The 23,950-nt window shown below is 41.8% G+C and overlaps 1 protein-coding gene and 1 pseudogene across 1 annotated transcript in view; one reads left to right on the top strand and one right to left on the bottom strand.

Annotated features, from left to right (window-relative positions):
* Positions 1-23,950, bottom strand: part of LOC120554981 — a 211,745-nt pseudogene that overhangs the window by 28,107 nt on the left and 159,688 nt on the right.
* The window catches only part of LOC120554976 (NLR family CARD domain-containing protein 3-like), a 77,872-nt gene that overhangs the window by 16,740 nt on the left and 37,182 nt on the right, over positions 1-23,950 (top strand). Inside the window, exon 6 of the mRNA XM_039793823.1 lies at positions 10,856-10,972. Within this exon, the coding sequence (XP_039649757.1) occupies positions 10,856-10,972 (117 nt within the window). The remainder of the gene's footprint in view (positions 1-10,855; positions 10,973-23,950) is intronic.

Below are 23,950 nucleotides of genomic sequence, written 5' to 3'. Positions count from 1 at the left end.
ATATTGAAATGTTAATTATAATGTGAAACATTATAGAGTGTGCTCTAGACCTACTCTATCTGTAAAGTTTCTCGAGATAACTTATGTTATGATTTGATACTATAAATAAAATTGAATTGAATTGAATTGAATATTGCTTGACCGATTGGAAAACTGAATTTCATATAGTAATTGATTGACAGCCCAAATCTGAATATAAATGAGTAAATTCCAGCCCTACATTAGATCAGATGAAGCTGTGTGTGAGAGAGTGATGTAATGCCCCCCTCCTCCTTTCAGGGTGTGGAGCCTGCTGGAGTCAGATGGTTGACACCAGGTCTGAGGAAGTGTAAGTCTGTTTTACATTTCATTCATGGAACTGTGACATCACTCATTCAACCCTCTGATGTCATCATCAGAGTGCTGATTGGTTAATAACTGCAGCTGTGTTGTGACTCTATCTGTCTATTGTTTATTTCTAAAGAAACCACGACAATGTATAAAAGGCTCCATTACCTTGTAGCTCACGTTATGGCTCCAGAGCAGACGCTTTTATAACAATAGGCTAACGATTGGGTCATAACCACAGGACTTACTGTCACACAGTAGAGGAGTTACCGTGATAGTACAGGAGAAGCTCACAGGCAGTTTGGACTTCCATTATCTGTTTAGGTTTAATTACTAATGTTAACTAGCATGTTAGTATCAGTAATTACTAATGTTAACTAGCATGTTAGTGATCAGTATACTAATGTTAACTAGCATGTTAGTGTTATTACTAATGTTAACTAGCATGTTAGTGATCAGTAATTAGCCTGTGCCTATGTTATCTCCTTACATATACCTACTCTCCGTCTCTGTAAGATTGGGAATGATTGAGATTTCTCTTGGCACAGCTACCAGAAGACTTCTGAAAACTTTGTTTTGGAAGAAACAAAGCTCTTATTGTGAAAAGTCTGCTTCCTGACAGGTGGAGCTGTGACGCATCAGGAAACAACTCACATGATTTTACACATTTTGGACTGTTTTGAAGTTGCTGTTTGATACTTTAACAACTCGTTAGTCTTTGGTCTCTTCAGGGTTAGTTTCTGGCTCTGTAATGTTAAATATAATAAATAAATATATACATTATATAAATATAATGTTTCTATTTCACTTCTTATTTCCTGAGAAAGTTTAGATGACTCTTGTGTTGAAGATTAATCTCCATGTTGTAACATGAACTACTACAGAGGAGGTTTTAAATCCTTTGCCAGGTGTTTCTACGTCTGTCTGCTGTCCCAACCATGAGGCTGCAGTCAGGAAACTTTACAGCTGTGTAGTTGAGATCTAAATGAAGCTGAGTTTGAAGATGGGGGTCTGAGCCTTTCTCCTCTCTCAGAAAAACACACCGTCGTCCACCAGCGTAAAGTCAGACACAACAGGACTCTACTGTTTCCTCTGGGACCTTTCAGAATAAAATGTAGTGACCTAAATGCCTCTGTTACTGTTGTAGTGATGTGTGGAGGAGGAGAAGTGTCTTTAATGTCATTGTTTTTAACGTCTCAGGCAGGGTTTCTCTACCATTGGAGCCGTTTTGGGAGTACCACCTAACTGAATTAATGTGAAGTCAATGTGATCATCAAAACTAAACTTTTCTCAGATTTTATGATTGTAGTCAGACTTCTTTAGCTTTAAGATTTACTTTAATCCTTCTGAGTGTTATTTGTTTATCAGCTGATCTAGCTTTTATAACATTTAAGACACACTTAGTAATAACAGTTCAACATTATGCAAAATTGCATATTTTTTTATTGACAAACGTAACCTTTTCTTGAAAGACAAACCATAAACTCCCCACCACTGAATATTCAGACCTCAGTCTTCTACAAAACCTAGAACAAACACTGACAGGACAGAAAAGTGAGATTGATTCTCAGTCTTGGCTCCATTAGTCCAAATATCATTTTATTGTGAAAATCTGCTCCTGTTGCAGCCCTTCCTGCCTGCTTCCTGACAGGTGGAGCTGTGACTCATTCCAGGAAACAGCTCACCTGTGTCAGAGATTTCTCTCCAGGTGGAGAGCGACCCTCTTCTTCATCAACTCTTCTTCATCAACTCTTTGGACTGTTTGAGGAAACTGTAAGTTGCTGTTTGATACTTTAACAACACGTTAGTCTTTGGTCTCTTCAGGGTTAGTTTCTGGCTCTGTAATGTTAAATATAAAGTTTCTACTTCACTTCTTATTTCCTGAGAAAGTTTGGACGACTCTTGTGTTGAAGATAAATCTCCATGTTGGTGATTTACTGGAATCAAACAGCTGATCTTTATTTCCTTTCTCCTGCTGTCAGAAAACAAACGGTCGTCTCCATCAGAGTAAAGTGAGACACAACACAACTCTACTGTTTCTGATAAAAGGTTCAAGGTTCAAGGTTCGGCTTTATTGTCATTATACAACAGAATTGTCCAATGAAATGCAATCGTCATTTACAGCTGGCTCTGATGAATTTAAGTTACCAACCGGGCTGCCTCTGTGGACTTTGGGCTAAAATATCGGAAAGAAAGTCAAACATTATTCCAAAAAGGCGAACAAAACCTTAAAAAGGAAGAAAAACTTGTAAAAAGCCCCCTCCATAAGTCCCTGCGTGTACATAGTTTTCTCTCCACGTTAGTTATCTGGGCATTAGGGCTCAACCATGTGGGGAAACAATCTAATTGTGATTTTTCTGCCAAGTTAGTCTTTGGTCTCTTCAGGGTTAGTTTCTGGCTCTGTAATGTTAAATATAATGTTTCTACTTCACTTCTTATTTGCTGAGAAAGTGTTAAGGACTCTTGTGTTGAAGATCAGAAATCTGTCTGCAGCAGTTAGTGTCGGTCGTTCTATTCACTGACAGGACTGATGTGGAGACAACATGACTCAGCTCTTTTATTCTCTAACTAAACCAACTAATATGGAACTGGGTCACTATGAGCTGGCACTCCTCCAACAGGAACTAGTGTCGCCTCTTTATGATGCAACTCTGTGTTCAAATTCAATCAGTGCCTAATTTGTAAAGTGAAAGGTCTCGGATCGCGGGGGGTGGATCCGGCGACTAAAAACGGGGGTTGGAGGTAACGGAACAAAAAAATAATAATTACACTGCCTAGTAGCTTATCTGACTAAAAAAACCTAAACAACGCTGTGTGTACATCAGGGCAATGTTTAATTTTATTTCAGAACATTGCACTGCAAATGTAAATGTAAATGTAAAAAAAATATATATACACCGCAACAATCGTTTTCACAAGCAGCAGTTATCCATCATACTATATATATATATATATATATATATATATATAAGTAAACACAACAGAAGTTGAGCACTGTGCTTCACATAACAAGAGTCAGAGAAGATAATAGAATAAAACATCCTTAAAGAGCAATGTGCAGGTTGGACACCCCTATACAGCATAGTGTATATTAATGATAAACAACTATATTTTCAAAATAACTATATAAATAAAATAAAATAACTTCCGCATCTATCTATCACTGACCGGAAGTGACCAAGTTCATGCTCAAATTACAATGGACGTGGATGAAGAAACCGAGCTCTCCAACGTTGGCGAGCATGCCTATGATGGCCCACAGGCCTATAATTATGAGCCTCCTAGAAGAGATAGAGGTCAGGGGGAGATTAGGGGGGAGATCAGGGGGAGGAACAATGGGCAGAAGAGAGAAGTAGAGTCGCAACCAGTGGCGAATAGGGCAAGTGACTTTGTGAGTTACTGTGTAGTATGGTAGCTAACTCTGGTTCATCTAGGCTAGTACATTGGTGTTATACAAAAATCTGCTTTAGCAAACATTCTTCGCCCCTTGTTTTAGATTAAACATACATGTAGATTGTCTTAATTTAAGCCAGCAACGTTTTTCTTTGTTCTTGTGATATTCTACAAACAAAGATTTTAACGCGCTGCCAGCTGTGGAGTCCATAGGACGCCATGTAAGCAGGGCCGCTTTTTGTTAGCACTGTGTTTTGTTGCTAGTGCTGTGCTGTGGATATTGTGGGCTTTGCCGAAACGGCAGCGTGTGTGTGTTTGGAGGTGGATGCCTACTGGGCACTAGTTGAGGCTTTAGTCCCGGCCACGGACATTACCTGCCTGACGCTCCATCCCCGCTTTGATGCCTGCTGCCTCAACCCGTTCTCGCTGCAGGTAGCATACCTCAACTTCAGGCAGGAGTATGGTCCTCTCCAAGCCAACAGACCAGAGGATGTTTAGACCAGACTAATTTATAACACTGTTATATTATTATACACTTCTATTATAGTCGTCAGTTTTCTAAACAAATAAACTGTATCAAAAATAATTAATGTACATAATGTAACTACTTATATATAGCCATATTCTACTGCTCTTCATACTATTCCTCCTGCACATACACTACACTTATTCTTACGTTACCACACTGCACATATCTGTCTATATGGTTCATACTGCATATCCATATTTATTCCGTTTTTCTTATAATATATTCTGTTAATACCCTGCATATATATCTATATTCTTACTACTATGTTACTCCTACTACATTGCACATATCTGTACATGTTCATTACTTACACTTATACATATTTGATTTTGTTTCACTTCTGGTTGGACGCAAACTGCATTTTGTTGTCTTTGTATTGTACTCTGCACAATGACTATAAAGTATAATCTAATCTAATGTGCATTATTGATGCTGAGGGATTAGCAGATTTTTAAACTCTGATGTGCATACATACCTTTATGGAATAGAATAACTGAAAATGTTACATCAAATAAGTATCACTCTTGATCATATTGACTGTTAACAGGATTATCAATATCAACATTGCACCCCTATCATTCTCTAGGCAATTCCGATACACAGCCTACAGGCAGGTGGTCCGATAGACATATGGGTTTCTGGGCAGGGAGATCAGGAAGGTGATACCAGCTTGTGTTGTGGCCGCAATCAGGAGGCAGTTTCCAGAGGAAGGGAGGCAATCAATAAATATATTTTCTTTTCACAAAATGAACACAATCACAAAGTGTCTTGTTGTATAAAATGTATTCATAATTTAATTGATAGCAACTAGGAGTGTTGGGCAAGTTACTTCCAAAATGTAGTTCATTATAGATTACTAGTTGTCATTTCAGAGTAATTAGTTATATTACAGTCTCTGAATTGTAATGCTTTACACTACCTTTGCATTACTTTAGTTTGACTTTGCAGGTAGCTTGTGAATTTCACCACCAGATCAATAAAGTCTCATCTTTGTCAACTTTAATACATCATAACAAGAGTTCTCTCAAGACACTTTACAAATAGAGTAGGTTTAATTTACACTATAATTTGGAGATGTTACACTATAATTTACAGGGACCCAACAATTCTAGTAATTCCCCCAAGAGCAAGCATTCAGTGTGACAGTGGCGAGGAAAACCTCCCTCTCAGGAAGAAACCTGGGACAGACCCAGGCTCTTGGTAGGCGGTGTCTGACGGTGCCGGTTGGGGGTGTGATGAACAGTGGCAATAATAGTCACAATAAAGATAATTGAACTACGAGTATAAATAGTAGTTGCAGTAGTTCATGGTGTAGCAGGACGTGCATAGCAGGACCACAGCGACAGCTGCAGCCATGATTTAGGGGCCACCCTAGTCCAAGGAAAACTGCTAGGCGAAAAAAAAAAAAATAATAAAAGAGTTGCACAACATCACATAGTCAGTGGTCACAACACATACAACCTAATACAGTCCAGTATGAAATGTCTTCTTCCTACCATTAGAAGTAATTTGTAAATGTTTATGTGTCATATACAGCTAATGATAGATACAAGTTACACTACCTGATGAGCTTTGCAGACATCTGATGTTGCACTGTGACCCACGACGAAGCACTAATGGCCCAGGATCCTGTAGAGAGAAGCCCTCTGTCAGGTGCATCTATCCCTTCATTACTGGCTGCACGCTCTGCCAAAATCTGAAAAACACGGAGGTTCAAAATCACTCACAAAAATAGGATACAAGCTCAGTTACCAACTGGATCAGTAATAATAAAAAAAGAGAAATAAAACCAAAGCAGCTCTGACGTGTCAAAACCTCTAGTGGCAAAATCTAGGAGATTTCAGCATATTGATTAATATATCATTTTGGACTTTGTAAATTACCAGAGAGTAGCCTACTGGGATACAAAATCGTGCGGGAGAATGGTCTGAAATGAAATGCAGGGGAAACTGGAGTTTTGTGCTAGCTAGCTGCCTGCCAACAGCTCATAGCTAGCTTAATAAAATGCGGGGGAAACGGGGGTGTTTGTGCTAGCTAGCTGCATGCCAACAGCTCATAGCTAGCTTAATAAAATGCGGGGGAAACGGGGGTGTTTGTGCTAGCTAGCTGCATGCCAACAGCTCATAGCTAGCTTAATAAAATGCGGGGGAAACGGGGGTGTTTGGGCTAGCTGCCTGCCAACAGCTCACAGCTAGCTTAATAAAATGCGGGGGAAACGGGGGTGTTTGGGCTAGCTGCCTGCCAACAGCTCACAGCTAGCTTAATAAAATGCGGGGGAAACGGGGGTGTTTGTGCTAGCTAGCTGCATGCCAACAGCTCATAGCTAGCTTAATAAAATGCGGGGGAAACGGGGGTGTTTGGGCTAGCTAGCTGCCAACAGCTCACAGCTAGCTTAATAAAATGCGGGGAAACGGGGTGTTTGTGCTAGCTAGCTGCATGCCAACAGCTCATAGCTAGCTTAATAAAATGCGGGGAAACGGGTGTTTGGGCTAGCTGCCTGCCAACAGCTCACAGCTAGCTTAATAAAATGCGGGGGAAACGGGGGTGTTTGGGCTAGCTAGCTGCCAACAGCTCACAGCTAGCTTAATGCAAACTGCATTGATTTCAAGGCAGACAATTACGAAAACCTGTTCTAAAGCTCAGTCTCTCCCTCTCTCTGTATACTGAAGCCCTGATGCTAGGATTTTGCAGTCAGCGCATTTTTAATCCAGATGCGGGAATGATTTCAGACGCAATTTTAGCTACTCCTGTCATCAAATCATCAGCTACCAAATGTTTGCTAATGCAATAGCCAAGCTAACATGTATGTTACTAGTTAGATGGTGGATTGCCCAATACATACACGCTCAAATCACTTCTTTATTCTGAAATTAGTAGACTAAAACATTACGAAATCAGCCAAATTAAGAGTTACAAGAATTAAAAGTAAGACTTACTCTGCTAAGAGCTCTTTTTCGGTGCATGGCATTTCTGCAAGTGCTAGCACTTGGTCCACCAGTCCTGCCCGCGCCAGATTCAGGTGAAAGCCTTGATGGTGGTGGACTTGATTCCATCGAGTGCACCGAGGGAACAGCATCGGTAATAAGCCTCACATGGTCCTTACTCCAAAATCCCATCCGAGACTCCAACAAATCTCCAGGTCTATAACTCTCCGGAGTGAAATGAGCGCCACAAACGACCGAGTGTGTGGTGAAAGATGCGGCAGTGAAGTCTGCTCACTTCACCTGCACAAAACGCACCCAAAAACGTAAAACCTTGCTTTTCCTACAAGGAAAATTATGTACACGATTTCCTGACAGGCTGGACTTTGTGCAACCAGCACAAACACAATAATTTACCATTATGACTTACATAAACTTTCTCTATAGCTCTCTCTCTCTCACCACTGTAGAGTGAGAAGAAACCTATTGTTTACCTCTGCCTACGTCATATGACGCGTTGCTAGCGGGAAAGGCTATTTCAGAGCCTAGCTTAAAAATGGGCACCCTTTCATCAAAGTTTCTGCTTTAGGGTTTGTGTAACATAGCAATTTCTACTTATGTGTTTTTAAAAGACCTCTTCAGACAACATTAAGTATTAATTCAGTTATGAATTCAACCTGCACATTGCTCTTTAAGAGAGCAAAAAACATAATTAAAAATAAGAATTTAGAGAAATGCACGCTCCAAGAGATAGAACTTTAGTTTGAGTTTAAACTCATATAAAGAGGACAGCGATCTCAAGGAGACGGGGAGGCTATTCCAAGAATTAACCAAGAAACCCACCGTGGTCTCCACATTCTTGATCGGCTTGTTTGAGATCCGACTGGCCAGAGTATTTGAACAAGTTAAGCAAACTTTGTTGTCTTTTTGACATTTTTCCCTTGACTGAAATGAGGCTATAACAGCAACCTCAAGCAGCACAAGCACTTGTGTCACTAGAAGTGCAGCGCCGCGCCGTTGAAGTGCCCCCCCTCCCTCCCTCCCTCCCTCCCCCCCTCTTTCTCCCTCCCTCCCTCCCTCTCCCCCCTCCGTCTTAACCTGAAAATTCACCTCAAACCGCATTGAAAATGCAAACACAACATTTTTGTGGAACTTCAATGGGGAATAAAGACTAAGAAGACAGATAACAACATTGAACACTACACAAACAGTAGTTTATTTTTTTCATTTAGGTGATTCATTTTTCCTGGTGACACAGGTGGTGCCGGATCCAACATCGGAACAAATTAAGCCCTGAATTCAATAACATGTTATTTGTAGTGTCCAATCTTAATCAGGACACTCTACAAAGTTTCTGACGTCTAAATTCCTGCATTCAGATATTTCATTTCATTTTCATTATTTATACAGGAAAAATGTAAAAGTAACAATAACTTACAATATAAATGGGCCTTTATTATATATATATATATACACATACATGCAGTATATAGTATATTAGTAAGCACAAATTTAATTTATAAAATGTTGTAGGTTTCCACAGAATGAAGCTGTATCTCAACACTCTTCTAAATCTCCTCGTCTTAATCCACCTTAAATTAATAATATATATAATAATTTTTAAAAATCCACAGGACCACACAGTAAAAGTTTAGTTATTTACGTTTAGACAAGTAAAAAATAGAACAGTGCAAAATCACCTTCCAAAAAATGATGCAGACAGCCAGAGAGAGAAGGTGAGAATGGTAAAGGAAATTGTTGTATTCCAATTATCAAAACATAAATGACAGCATTTAGGCTCCTACAAACATCCTTATTTATTTGAAGGAGAACACAAAACTCAGGAGGCAGGTAACACTTAAACATGTAAATATATAGAATATAATGCAGTAAGAAGGCTTTTACATCAGGGACCTGAGCCCAGATCTGCTCTCTTTTAATTAAAGAAATTCTCAGTCGACTAACACTCAAAGGATTTGATGGACTAATGGATAGTTGATTTAATGGACAGGTCTGTAAAACAGAGTTTCTCCTCAAAGACTCATGCAAAAGCTCCACTTTAAATCCTGTTTTTACATTAGATACACAGGACAGAAAGGTGAGACTGATTGTCATAATGGAGTCTTGTCTCCATTAGAGGACAGAAAGATGACATTAGTCCTGGAGTCTTGTCTCCATTAGAGGACAGAAAGATGACATTAGTCCTGGAGTCTTGTCTCCATTAGAGGACAGAAAGATGACATTAGTCCTGGAGTCTTCTCTCCATTAGAGGACAGAAAGATGACATTAGTCCTGGAGTCTTGTCTCCATTAGAGGACAGAAAGATGACATTAGTCCTGGAGTCTTGTCTCCATTAGAGGACAGAAAGATGACATTAGTCCTGGAGTCTTGTCTCCATTAGAAGACAGAAAGATGACATTAGTCCTGGAGTCTTGTCTCCAATAGAGGACAGAAAGATGACATTAGTCCTGGAGTCTTGTCTCCAATAGAGGACAGAAAGATGACATTAGTCCTGGAGTCTTGTCTCCATTAGAGGACAGAAAGATGACAGTAGTCCTGGAGTCTTGTCTCCATTAGAGGACAGAATGATGACATTAGTCCTGGAGTCTTGTCTCCATTAGAGGACAGAAAGATGACATTAGTCCTGGAGTCTTGTCTCCATTAGAGGACAGAAAGATGACATTAGTCCTGGGAAAAAAAAAAAGAAAAAAAAAAAGGGGGGGGGAGAGAGAAAAAAAAGAAAAAAAAGGGGGGAGGGTAGAAAAGAAAAAAAAAAAAAAAAAAAGAAGGGGTTTTTCAAATGTTGTTGTTTTCCCAAAAAAAAAAAAAGTAACGAGGGAGGGTGAGCAAAAACCAGAAATCATTCAGTGAAGAGATTCAGACTTTATTTTCTGCTTGATAGCTTCTAGTTTCTCCAGCAGCTTCTGTTCCTGGAGATTAAAAAGTGGTCTTCCTCTCTGTCTAACAGGACCCATCAGAGACCAGACCCTCCTGAACCTGAACCCAGCTGTGTGTCCATGCAGAGTCACTGGTCCATGGAAATACCACTACTTTAAAAAAAGACCTTTAATGGAGAGGCGAGTAGAAATGGAGGAGAGAGATGTAGAGATGGAGAGACTTGAATGGCAGAAGCTGCAAATTGAAAAGGAAATTGAAATGTTAAGAAGAAGAAGATTGAGGTGAGTTGTGAACATCCAGCAAACTGGAACGAGTCTCATTGGATGTAACTACGTCCCGTCTGGGTTGTTTTGGGTCATGTCAGTCTCATGCACACTCCTTCAAATAAAGTGTTTTTTTTGTGGAAAGGAATTATTATTATTTTAGCTGATGACTGAAATGAGAATATTTTTGCAAAATAATTTCCTAGATATATTTATTGAGTTTTGGACAGAAAGTAAAGCATTATTGGCATTTAATTGTTAATAATTAGGCCTACAGACATTAATATTAATAATATATTTTATGCAGGAAGACTTTAACTGAACATGTGACCCGCTTTTCTATCAGGAAAAGATTTTTCTGATTTTTCTCTGGTGTTTTAGCTTTTTTACCCAGTTTTTAGTAGTTTAGTTAACTTATTTGTGTTAATTTTGTTTTACTTGCTACTTGTATCTCCAGCAGTTTTTGTGTCTGAACACTAAAAAGTGAATTTCCGTCCCTGTTGGTCTTACTCTCTGTGTAACAGGATCCATCAAAGACCAGACTCTGCTGAACCTGAACCCAGCTGTGTGTCCTTTAAGAGTGACTGGTCATGTGATCTCTATATTGACTTCAAAGGTCAACATTCCTCTGCTGGAAAGAGGTAAGCTGTTAATATTATAATATTTCTGATTCATGTTTCAACTTTTATGTATCCAGAGAAGGTTTGGAATTTATTTTCAGAATCTTTCTTGTTCACATATATTTATATTCTCACATCTGAAAGCTGTCCAGTGACCTGGTTTGGTCAAATATTATCTTGTGTTTTAGCCCCATTAAAAAGCATTTTAAATCTCCCATAGCCATAGGGTAGGCTAAAAATCATGAATGGCAAAATTCTTCCCAAATGTTCTTCTCCAACTGGGAATACCAGGGGATGGTTGGGATGTATGCACTTCAGAGTGCCCCTTCCAGGATAACTTCATCTGCACATCCCCCCTGGAGAACCAGCGACCCTGGGTAAGTGTTTGTGTCACCTGGGTCAGGACACTATATGCCATGAGAAGACCTCTGCCATTTGAGTCTGGACACTTAAAGCCAAGTTTCAGTGAGTGGCTTCATGACCAGATTTCCTCCCCCCCAAGTCTCCTGACCCAAATTGGTCAAAATGCTAAATTCTCCCCAAATGTTGGATGTGGATTTGTCAGTTGGATGTCAGATCAGAAGTCAAAAGGGGGGGAAACAAAAAAGGTAACCACCATCCAACAGTATCCTCAGTCCAGGTCAGCAGTTCTCCCCGACTACAAACAGGCCATCTAAGCTCTGCTTCCCCTCCTGAGTCGGCTGATGGTTTGCCAAAATCGTTTTCAGGCCAACTGAAGGTTTTTCACCGTTGACTCCCCAAAACTTCTTCTACCTACAAATGTTTGTTTCCATGACCACAGAAGCTGCAGACCTCCTGGCCTCATGATACCAGTCTGCTGCTTCAGGAGTCCTTTAGACCAACCATGTTGTAGCCCTTGCTAACTTCTTAGTTCTTTCTGTTGATTCACAATGGGGTTAGCAATACCACCAACACTTTAATATCAATGGAAACCATCTGATTCAATGCTGTAATCAACACTTTAAGTCAGAGGACCTTTACCTTGTGTTTGTCTCTGTGTGGACATACATGATGTGAGCTAATTCGTCCTGATTCCTCCACAGAGTGGACCAGGAGAGCTCAGAGGTTCCCATTGGTCAGTCTGCCCAGCAGCATCAAACACACCTGGACTCCATTTTTATGGTCTGTACATTTACAACAACTACTTTTACATCTATTCTGTTCACAATCATCTCCATGCTGCACGTTATAGACCAGAGGATTGTCAGTCTGTACAACATGGATCTGATGTTTGCTTCCATGATTTCAGTTTGATTTGATTCATATAATCTTCTGTTCCAGCTGCTGGAGGACAACATCATCACTTATGTGAAGAACGAGCTGAAGAAGATCCAGAAGATTCTGAGTCCAGATTACCCAGAATGCTCAGAGAGTCAGAGGAAGGATGAAGATGAAGAGCAGAGGAGGAGCAGAGAGGCAGTTTTGAAGATCACACTGCACTTCCTGAGGAGAATGAAGCAGGACGAGCTGGCTGACCGTCTGCAGAGCAGTAAGATGATTTCTCTAAATAATTAACTTGCTGGACTAATGGGACGTTTACTACTGTCTCCAGAGATGGCTCAAAGTATGTTCATGTTTCTTTATAAGTCACTTACTGATCTTCTTTGTTCTGTATTCATTCAGGAAGTCCAGCTGGAGTTTGTAAGCGTAAACTCAAATCTAAACTAAACAAGAAGTTCCAGTGTGTGTTTGAGGGGATTGCTAAAGCTGGAAACCCAACCCTTCTGAATCAGATGTTCACAGAGATCTACATCACAAAGGGAGGGACTGCAGAGGTCAATGCTGAACATGAGGTCAGACAGATTGAAACAGCATCCAGGAAACCAGACAGACCAGAAACAACAGTCATATGTAAAGACATCTTTAAAACCCCACCTGGAAGAGACGAACCAATCAGAACAGTGCTGACAAAGGGAGTGGCTGGCATCGGGAAAACAGTCTTAACACAGAAGTTCACTCTGGACTGGGCTGAAGACAAAGCTAACCAGGAAATCCAGTTCACATTTCCATTCACCTTCAGAGAGCTGAATGTGCTGAAAGAGAGAAAGTACAGCTTGGTGGAACTTGTTCATTACTTCTTTAGTGAAACCAAAGAAGCAGGAATCTGCAGGTTTGAAGAGTTCGAGGTTGTTTTCATCTTTGATGGTCTGGATGAGTGTCGACTTCCTCTGGACTTCATCAACACTGAGATCCTGACTGATGTAAGAGAGTCCACCACAGTGGGTGTGCTGCTGACAAACCTCATCAGGGGGAATCTGCTTCCCTCTGCTCGCCTCTGGATAACCACACGACCTGCAGCAGCCAATCAGATCCCTCCTGGGTGTGCTGACATCGTGACAGAGGTCAGAGGGTTCACTGACCCTCAGAAGGAGGAGTACTTCAGGAAGAGATTCAGAGATGAGGAGCAGGCCAGCAGAATCATCTCCCACATCAAGAAATCACGAAGCCTCCACGTCATGTGCCACATCCCAGTCTTCTGCTGGATCACTGCTACAGTTCTGGAGGATGTGTTGAAGACCAGAGAGGGAGGAGAGCTGCCCAAGACCCTGACTGAGATGTACATCCACTTCCTGGTGGTTCAGTCGAAAGTGAAGAACATCAAGTATGAAGGAGGAGCTGAGACAGATCCACACTGGAGTCTAGAGAACAAGAAGATGACCGAGTCTCTGGGAAAACTTGCTTTTGAGCAGCTGCAGAAAGGCAATCTGATCTTCTATGAATCAGACCTGACAGAGTGTGGCATCGATATCAGAGCAGCCTCAGTGTACTCAGGAGTGTTCACACAGATCTTTAAAGAGGAGAGAGGACTGTACCAGGACAAGGTGTTCAGCTTCATCCATCTGAGTGTTCAGGAGTTTCTGGCTGCTCTTCATGTCCATCTGACCTTCACCAACTCTGGAGTCAACCTGCTGTCAGGAAAAAAAAGAACATCAACACAGTTCCACCAGAGTGCTGTGGACGAGGCCTTACAGAGTCCAAATGGACACCTGGACTTGTTCCTCCGCTTCCTCCTGGGTCTTTCACTGCAGACCAATCAGAGTCTCCTACGAGGTCTGCTGACACAGACAGGAAGAAGCTCAAAGACGAATCAGGAAACAGTCAAGTACATCAAGGAGAAGATCAGTGAGAATCTTTCTGCAGAGAGAAGCATCAATCTGTTCCACTGTCTGAATGAACTGAATGATCGTTCTCTAGTGGAGGAGATTCAACAGTCCCTGAGTTCAGGAAGACTCTCCACACGTAAACTGTCTCCTGCTCAGTGGTCAGCTCTGGTCTTCATCTTACTGTCATCAGAAGAAGATCTGGGGGGGTGTTTAAAAAAAAAAAATTTTAAAAAAAAGGGGTTTTTGGGGGGGGGGGGGGGGGGGAAAAAACCAAAAAAGGGAGGGGGAAAAATTAAAAGAAAAAAAAAAAAAATTTTTTTTTTTTTTTTTTTTTTCAGACTGAGTGGCTGTAACCTGTCAGTGTAGTGTGAAGAGTTCTGTCCTCAGTTCTCAGCTCCCAGTCCTCTAGTCTGAGAGAGCTGGACCTGAGTAGCAACAATCTGCAGGATTCAGGAGTGAGGCTGATCTCTGATGGACTGAAGAGTCCACACTGCACACTGGAAATGCTCAGGTTATTCTACCTTTTATTAAAAAAAGATTGCTACCTAAGCTCTTTTGTTTCTTAATGTATAAATTATTAAATGGACTGTCTGAATATCCTTTTTAGGTTGAGTGGCTGTAACCTGTCAGAGAGAAGCTGTGAAGCTCTGTCCTCAGTTCTCAGCTCCCGGTCCTCTAGTCTGAGAGAGTTGGACCTGAGTAATAACAACCTGCTGGATTCAGGAGGGAAGCTGATCTGTGTTGGACTGAGGAGTCCACACTGCACACTGGAGACTCTCAGGTCAGGATTCATTAACCCATTCAGCTGATGACCATTTAAACTCTGATTAACTTTATTTGACAAAACAACTAACATGTAGCTTTGTGTCTGTTTATATGATAAACTTGGGCAGTAGTTTTAATTTCTAGACTCAGAATTACTTTCCATGAGGATTTTTCATTGTTTACTTTTGTTGTTAAATAATTAAAAACCACAGCAGCACAGATTATTTCAAATATTTATTCTTAATCTGGACCAAAATATATCTGGACAGCAAGCTCCCCGTGTTGACAGAGGGTTCCTGTGTGTTGTTCTGTGTGTTTGCAGTATGTCAGGCTGTCTGATCACAGAGGAAGGCTGTTCTTCACTGGTCTCAGCTCTGAGCTCCAACCCCTCCCATCTGAGAGAGCTGGACCTGAGCTACAATAATCCAGGAGACTCAGGAGTGAAGCTACTGTCAGAGGGACTGAAGGATCCTCTCTGGAGACTGGACACTCTCAGGTACAAACACTGATGAACAAAAAGGAGATACTTGTGTAGGAAGTTTTAAAGGAGAACATCTCTAAAAGAACTAACATGATAACTCCCTTTTGTTAATAATTGATGTAATTTGGACACATCTCTGTATGTTAAAGGCACTGTCCTTTGTTTTAAGAAACATCCTGTTTTTCCCTCTTTCCCGGGGTCAAGTCAGGTTCAACTCGACAGAGTTCTCTCAGTAATGAGTAAGTGTGTGGATGAAGCATTAATCTACTCTTTCAGCAGACTAGTTAGCTAGAGGTTTACAATGTCAGCTGCCGGTGCTGCATGGCTCATGTGATCGATCAGAGACATACACTGACGTCTGGACCAATTATTGTACAAAGTTCCTCTTGTGCTCGGAGAGTACCAACTTTAAGTTCAAATTTTATAGCTATTACTGCTTGCTTTAGTTGTTAAAGATTAGAGCAGTGTCAGTGGCTGCTGCATCTTTGTGTGTTTATGGTGACGTGTGTGTTTAGCCCCCGCTGCTCGGCTGGTATTTGTGGGGAGGCCTGTTGATCACGGATTGTGTAATTTGTGTTTTTGATTGCTTTGTGGTCACCGTATGAGTAAATATGACCGGTTGTTGTGGGTTTGTTTTGGTTTCTTTGGTAATTCAATTTATTTTGACTACATGTGATGCAGCATCCTGTCATACTGTGTGAAAGTGATGCTTCAGTCAGCGTGTGTTCATGTCTCTGCAGTAGTGTATTAGGTGTCTCTAGGTGTTAAATCACGTTATTCCACACGGTAATGTCCTAGTGTCATGGTGAGGTTATTCAAAGGGGATTTAATTGCTGTAGGATAGTACTTGTCAAGTTATGTATAGTTCACCCTTCAGCTCTTTGCCCCTAACTTGAAAAAAAGGCCACTTCAAGGACTGAAGGACAACTCAGATTTCTTCTGACTTCTTTCATTTAATTCCAGTTTATTTTGTTTTATATGGATTTTAATTTGTAGGTACAATCAGCAGAGGAGTCATTAATAGCAGTAGAAGATTGTAGTAGCAGTAGTAGTAGAAGATTGTAGTTAGTTAGTAGTAGTAGTAGCAGTAGAAGATTGTATCTAGCACTAGTAGAAGATTGTAGTAGTAAGTTAGGTTGATAACCTTTTTAAAAGGCAAAAACAAAACAATATATTTTAGATTGTCGTTAGTAGTAGTAATAGTAGTAGAAGATTGTCGTTAGTAGTAGTAATAGAAATAGAAGATTGTAGCTAGCAGTAGTAGAAGATTGTAGCTAGTAGTAGTACTAAGTTAGGTTGATAACCTTTTTTAAAGGCAAAAACAAAACAAAACATTCATTACTTTAAGGACATTTTCAAAACTAAATATGATTTCATTGTAGTCATTGTAACCACATCATAAATAGCAATCAGATTTAACTAAGTCTAAGGATAAACTTCTCCCAGCAAAATCAAACAAACACAGATAGACTCAAGTTTCACCAACAATATGGTATTAATATATTAACTGAAAACTATACATTTCAAATACAATATGAAAATAAACAATTGTCAATTAACTTGCCATCAATCATTGTTTCCCAAATATAATTATCAAATTAGACAATTGGTCTCAATTCTCAACACAAATAAACTTAACTGGCAACAATTTTACACAATATCCATTTTCCAGCCGGTTGTGTCTCCAGTTTTCTTAAATGAGCTGAATGTGTCCAAGGCTACGTTCAGACTGCAGGCCAAAGTGGCCCAAATCCGATTTTTTTGGGGTCAAGTGACCAGGTCAGGCTTCTTCAGAAGTAGTGTGAACACTCAAATCTAGCCCAGATCTGATTTTTTCAGATCAGATTCAGGCCACTTCCACATGTGGTCCTGAATCCGACCCAGATCTGATTTTTTTCAATGCGACCGCAGTGTGAACAGCCAAGGCGGATTGATGTGACTTTTACCTCAAAACCCCCGCGCTGCCCCCTCTCCCGGGAAGCCGGGGCTCCTTTCCAGTGCGGCTGTTAAACGGGGAGGACTGTCCTCAGTGTTCCCAACCGCCCGCGTCGCATCGCCAGGGCGGGGATCGACATCACGTAAAAGGTGATGTCGGCAACCCCCACCCGACCGTTGCTAAACACGGACCAAGGAGTTTACGACGCGCAAAGTCGGGGTCGCCCGTGGTGCAATGAAAGTGAAAGCGGTCGCGCCGCCTGAGGTGGGATCCGGTCCCCCGGGGTCGGGCCACCACCGGCCAGTCAAGCGCACCGCCCGAGGTGGAAGCGTGTGCACGTAAGCCCCGTAGCGGTCCTGACGTGCAAATTGGCCGTCCGGTCACACAGACCTCTGTAGTGAATTTGCAGCCATAACCCCGCAAAGTTGTCTCTCTTTCTCTTCAGTCTTCTCCTCCTCAGCATCTGCGCATTAATGTTATGGCTGCCATTACACAAACATTTTAATAAAAATAAAATTAAAATAAATAAATAAAAGCGAAAATGCTGATTTCCTCCATAACCTCCCTAACTTTAGTGCTGCGTCTGATGTCATTGTTAGTGTTCTTTTGCGCATGCGGGTCAGTTCAAAACCGCAAACAGTTCACACTGGAGTCTGATATAGGACACACTTTAAAAGGTCATGTGAACAGCCAAACAAAAAATCGGATCTGAGCAAAAAATCTGAATCAGGCATTAAGACTTGCGGTGTGAACGTAGCCTGAATGAGAGTTCCCTCTTTCATGAAGGGATTTCGGTGAAATACTTTTTCACCAAACATTTCACACCACCTGTTCACACTAAGGTGCACCAGTTTAAATGTTCCCCAGGGAAACAGAAGCCAATAATGGGTTCCACAATGCATGCACTTTCTCTCCCCCTGCTGGAGTTTTATCTTGAAAGAAGTTGAAAGGGTGAATGCTTATGTTGTTTACTGTCTTTTTGATGCAACAGTACTGAAGGCCCAGGTGTAAAATACACAGCCCTCCACTGCTGTAGATAAACTGCTGGTTGCTATGGATGAAAAAAAAAAAAAAAAAAAAAAAAAAAAAAAAAAAATAAAAAAAAAAAAAAAGGTTTTAGGAGATTTAGAGTATTTGCTATTCGTCATGGGGCATCGGTCAGAATGCATGAATAAGCCAGAGAGAAGTTCAGTCCATTCAATGAAGATTTATTTAGCAAAGGGTGAGGCAAATGATACTGGATAACATAACAGAACAGACACACATGGGTTGGAGAATCTGGGAAGAAACTAAATAGAAATTACAACTTAACAAAATAAATATCCTCACATGATAATCATAAAGTAACCAAATAAAGCTGTCATGCAAATATCAAACTTGTTATCAAGAACTAAGGTGCAAAGTAAACTTCATCTTACCAGCTGCCGCCCCATGTGAAGGTGTTGAAGAGACTGACTGAGAGTGAGTGCAGTCTTAAATAGTGACCAGGTGAACTCAATCAGGTAATCAGGATGGAAACAAAAGCCAGTGATGAAGACAGGGGAGAAAAGGAAGTGAGGTACAGGAAGTGAGGTAAGTGTGAAAAGAAAATGTCAGAATAAGATAAAAATAGGGATCTTTAGTACAGCGGGTCTCTGTCAGAGGTGGACATTATCATAAAGGCTGTGGATGTTGAGGGTAGGGGGTGGGCCAGGTGGACATTATCATAAAGGCTGTGGATGTTGAGGGTAGGGGGTGGACCAGGTGGACATTATCATAAAGGCTGTGGATGTTGAGGGTAGGGGGTGGACCAGGTGGACATTATCATAAAGGCTGTGGATGTTGAGGGTAGGGGGGTGGGCCAGGTGGACATTATCATAAAGGCTGTGGATGTTGAGGGTAGGGGGTGGACCAGGTGGACATTATCATAAAAGGCTGTGGATGTTGAGGGTAGGGGTGCAGGTGACATTATAAAGGCTGTGTTTGAGGTAGGGGGTGATGGACATAATAAAGCTGTGATGTTGAGTAGGGGGTGGGCCAGGTGGACATTATCATAAAGGCTGTGGATGTTGAGGGTAGGGGTGGACCAGGTGGACATTATCATAAAGGCTGTGGATGTTGAGGGTAGGGGGTGGGCCAGGTGGACATTATCATAAAGGCTGTGGATGTTGAGGGTAGGGGGTGGGCCAGGTGGACATTATCATAAAGGCTGTGGATGTTGGAGGGTAGGGGTGGACCAGGTGGACATTATCATAAAGGCTGTGGATGTTGAGGGTAGGGGTGGCCGGTGGACATTACATAAGCTGTGGATGTTGAGGGTAGTGGGTGGACCAGGTGGACATTATCATAAAGGCTGTGGATGTTAGGGTAGGGGGTGACCAGGTGGACATTATCATAAAGGCTGTGGATGTTGAGGGTAGGGGGGTGGACCAGGTGGACATTATCATAAAGGCTGTGGATGTTGAGGGTAGGGGGGTGGGCCAGGTGGACATTTGGCATGAGGGCACATCCACGGGAGATTCCAGCATTTATCCGGTGGATGGTGTCAGGATGGAAGTCTCTTCGTGGGAGGATGGTAGAGATTATAATCTTTGATGAGGGGAAGGTCTGTGTAGCCCTCTGAGCTCCTCTCTTCACAGACTCTGCTACCCTCTCCTGCTGTAGTCTCAGGTCATTAGTACCTGTGTGGATGATGATGTGGCTAGGCTGACCCAGGATGGGCTCAGTGAGCAGCTGGAGGGCATTGTCCGTCCTGGGACATTGGATTTTGGTGACATTTTGTCTGGCGAAAAGCTGGTCCTCATTCACAAATTTCCCATTAGAATCTATAAGGATAATGATCTTAGCATCAGTGGTTTTACTTCCTTCAGTTCCACCAGCTTTACTTCTTGCAGAGACAGACTCTCTCTCATCTGGGACACTCTGCTGTCCAGTTGACTGATGTGCCCTGGACGGTCTCCTAAAGGCTGATCCTCTTCCAGCTCTTCCCCTGGTGGCTGCTCTGTGGGCTTGATGTTGCTCTTCTCCTCACTGCTGATCTTCTCCTGTCTCTGTTTCTCAGTCTCTGCCAGAGCTTTGATGGTATTAAAGTTTTCTTGGACAGAGCTGAAACTGGCCTCATTGCCTTGGAACATGCCTCTGAGTTTTTTGTGTTTGTAAGCTTTCTTGGCCTGTGTACTTTTAATTTCTTTTGGGTAGCCAATCACAAGGAGGCAGGGCTCTCCCCCGGGAGATCCTAACATTGTTTCAGTTCCTAACTGCCGCTCTGCTGCTCCCTCTGCTGCTCCCTCTGCTGCTCCCTCTGCTGCTCCCTCTGCTGCTCCCTCTGCTGCTACTTAGCACGCTATGTTAAAGGAACACGCCAACTTTTTGGGAATTCAGCTTCTTCACCGTAACCCCCAGAGTTAGATAAGTCCATACATACCCTTCTCATCTCCGTGCGTGCTGTAACGCTGTCTGACGGCCCCAGCGGCAGCAGCCCAGCACAGATCCTGCAGGTGAATGGTTCCAGCAATCCTACTGCGAGTAGTAGCGAGTACTGAGAGTAACAGCGTGTACAAACACCAACGTAACCTGAGACACAGCCATCTTCTAACCGTAAACAAACCGGGAACTATATTCTCAGACAGGCGAAGCTCTGCAAAGCTAATCACTCCGCCCAAGTAGCAGAAGTAGCAGAGCTCACGCCTGTCTAAATAGGGAGTTTCCTTTTTTTAGGAAGGTTTTGAAGATGGCTGTGTGTCATGTGACCTTGTTATTTGTACACGCTGTGACTACAAATCACAACATGTAAATAGGAACATGTTGGTGTTATTTAGTCACTTATTGGGAGCAGTAGGATTACTGGAACCAGTTACCTGCATGTTCTGTGGCGTGTTCCTTTAAGTTAGCACAGGCTAGCCTTGGTTTCTTGAGGTAGAAATTAGAAATTAAACTTTTGTGGATATGAAGGAAACTTACCTTACTACTCTACTACAGCTTCTCTTGAGTGGGAAGGACGTGCTAGCCTTTGGTGGTTTTTCCTTTTGGTTTGGAGCCTTTGGACCTTAGCTTAGCATAGCATAGCCTTCTTGCTCCTCTTTTCTGTCCTTAGCTGTTGTGTTAGCAGAGTTAGCTGTTGTTAGCAGAGTTAGCTGTTGTGTTAGAAGAGTTATCTGTTGTGTTAGCAGAGTTAGCTGTTGTGTTAGCAGGGTTAGCTGTTGTGTTAGCAGAGTTAGCTGTTATGTTAGCAGAGTTAGCTGTTGTGTTAGCAGAGTTAGCTGTTGTGTTAGCAGGGTTAGCTGTTGTGTTAGCAGAGTTAGCTGTTGTGTTAGCAGGGTTAGCTGTTGTGTTAACAGAGTTAGCTGTTGTGTTAGCAGAGTTAGCTGTTGTGTTAGCAGAGTTAGCTGTTGTGTTAGCAGGGTTAGCTGTTGTGTTAACAGAGTTAGCTGTTGTGTTAGCAGAGTTAGCTGTTGTGTTAGCAGAGTTAGCTGTTGTGTTAACAGAGTTAGCTGTTGTGTTAGCAGGGTTATCTGTTGTGTTAGCAGGGTTAGCTGTTGTGTTAGCAGGGTTAGCTGTTGTGTTAACAGAGTTAGCTGTTGTGTTAGCAGGGTTATCTGTTGTGTTAACAGAGTTAGCTGTTGTGTTAGCAGGGTTATCTGTTGTGTTAGCAGAGTTAGCTGTTGTGTTAGCAGGGTTAGCTGTTGTGTTAGCAGAGTTAGCTGTTGTGTTAGCAGAGTTAGCTGTTGTGTTAACAGAGTTAGCTGTTATGTTAGCAGAGTTATCTGTTGTGTTAACAGAGTTAGCTGTTGTGTTAGCAGGGTTATCTGTTGTGTTAGCAGAGTTAGCTGTTGTGTTAGCAGAGTTAGCTGTTGTGTTAACAGAGTTAGCTGTTATGTTAGCAGAGTTATCTGTTGTGTTAACAGAGTTAGCTGTTATGTTAGCAGAGTTATCTGTTGTGTTAGCAGGGTTATCTGTTGTGTTAGCAGAGTTAGCTGTTGTGTTAGCAGGGTTAGCTGTTGTGTTAGCAGAGTTAGCTGTTATGTTAGCAGAGTTATCTGTTGTGTTAGCAGAGTTAGCTGTTGTGTTAACAGGGTTATCTGTTGTGTTAGCAGAGTTAGCTGTTATGTTAGCAGAGTTAGCTGTTGTGTGAGAGTTAGCTGTTGTGTTAACAGGGTTAGCTGTTGTGTTATCAGGGTTAGCTGTTGTGTTAGCAGAGTTAGCTGTTGTGTTAGCAGGGTTAGCTGTTGTGTTAGCAGGGTTAGCTGTTGTGTTAGCAGAGTTAGCTGTTGTGTTAGCATGGTTAGCTGTTGTGTTAACAGGGTTAGCTGTTGTGTTAACAGAGTTAGCTGTTGTGTTAACAGGGTTAGCTGTTGTGTTAACAGAGTTAGCTGTTGTGTTAACAGGGTTAGCGGTTGTGTTAGCATAGTTAGCTGTTGTGTTAACAGAGTTAGCTGTTGTGTTAACAGGGTTAGCTGTTGTGTTAACAGAGTTAGCTGTTGTGTTAACAGAGTTAGCTGTTGTGTTAACAGGGTTAGCTGTTGTGTTAACAGAGTTAGCTGTTGTGTTAACAGAGTTAGCTGTTGTGTTAACAGAGTTAGCTGTTGTGTTAGCAGTCTTAGCTGTTGTGTTAACACGGTTAGCTGTTGTGTTAGCAGAGTTAGCTGTTGTTTTATTAGAGTTAGCTGTTGTGTTAACAGGGTTAGCTGTTGTGTTAGCAGAGTTAGCTGTTGTGTTAGAGTTAGCTGTTGTGTCAGCAGGGTTAGCTGTTGTTAGCAGAGTTAGCTGTTGTGTTAGCAGGGTTAGCTGTTGTGTTAATAGAGTTAGCTGTTGTGTTAGCAGAGTTAGCTGTTGTGTCAGCAGGGTTAGCTGTTGTTAGCAGAGTTAGCTGTTGTGTTAACAGGGTTAGCTGTTGTGTTAACAGAGTTAGCTGTTGTGTTAACAGAGTTAGCTGTTGTGTTAGCAGTCTTAGCTGTTGTGTTACCATGGTTAGCTGTTGTGTTAGCAGAGTTAGCTGTTGTTTTATTAGAGTTAGCTGTTGTGTTAGCAGTCTTAGCTGTTGTGTTAACAGAGTTAGCTGTTGTGTTAGCAGAGTTAGCTGTTGTGTTAACAGTCTTAGCTGTTGTGTTAACAGAGTTAGCTGTTGTGTTAGCAGAGTTAGCTGTTGTGTTAACAGTCTTAGCTGTTGTGTTAACAGAGTTAGCTGTTGTGTTAGCAGAGTTAGCTGTTGTGTTAACAGTCTTAGCTGTTGTGTTAACAGAGTTAGCTGTTGTGTTAACAGAGTTAGCTGTTGTGTTAGCAGAGTTAGCTGTTGTTTTATTAGAGTTAGCTGTTGTGTTAACAGGGTTAGCTGTTGTGTTAGCAGGGTTATCTGTTGTGTTAGCAGAGTTAGCTGTTGTGTTAGCAGGGTTAGCTGTTGTGTTGAACAGAGTTAGCTGTTATGTTAGCAGAGTTATCTGTTGTGTTAGCAGGGTTAGCTGTTGTGTTAGCAGGGTTATCTGTTGTGTTAGCAGAGTTAGCTGTTATGTTAGCAGAGTTAGCTGTTGTGTTGAAGTTAGCTGTTGTGTTAACAGGGTTAGCTGTTGTGTTATCAGGATTAGCTGTTGTGTTAGCAGGGTTAGCTGTTGTGTTAGCATGGTTAGCTGTTGTGTTAGCAGGGTTAGCTGTTGTGTTAACAGGGTTAGCTGTTGTGTTAGCAGGGTTAGCTGTTGTCTACTGCAGCTCTGGCTGTTCTC

This window comes from Perca fluviatilis, unplaced genomic scaffold (genome assembly GCF_010015445.1).
Source record: "Perca fluviatilis unplaced genomic scaffold, GENO_Pfluv_1.0 PFLUV_unplaced_scaf_1, whole genome shotgun sequence".
NCBI classification, from domain to species: Eukaryota; Metazoa; Chordata; class Actinopteri; order Perciformes; family Percidae; genus Perca; species Perca fluviatilis.
Note: the sequence above shows the minus strand (reverse complement) of the source record. Positions and strands in the feature narration are given on the sequence as shown.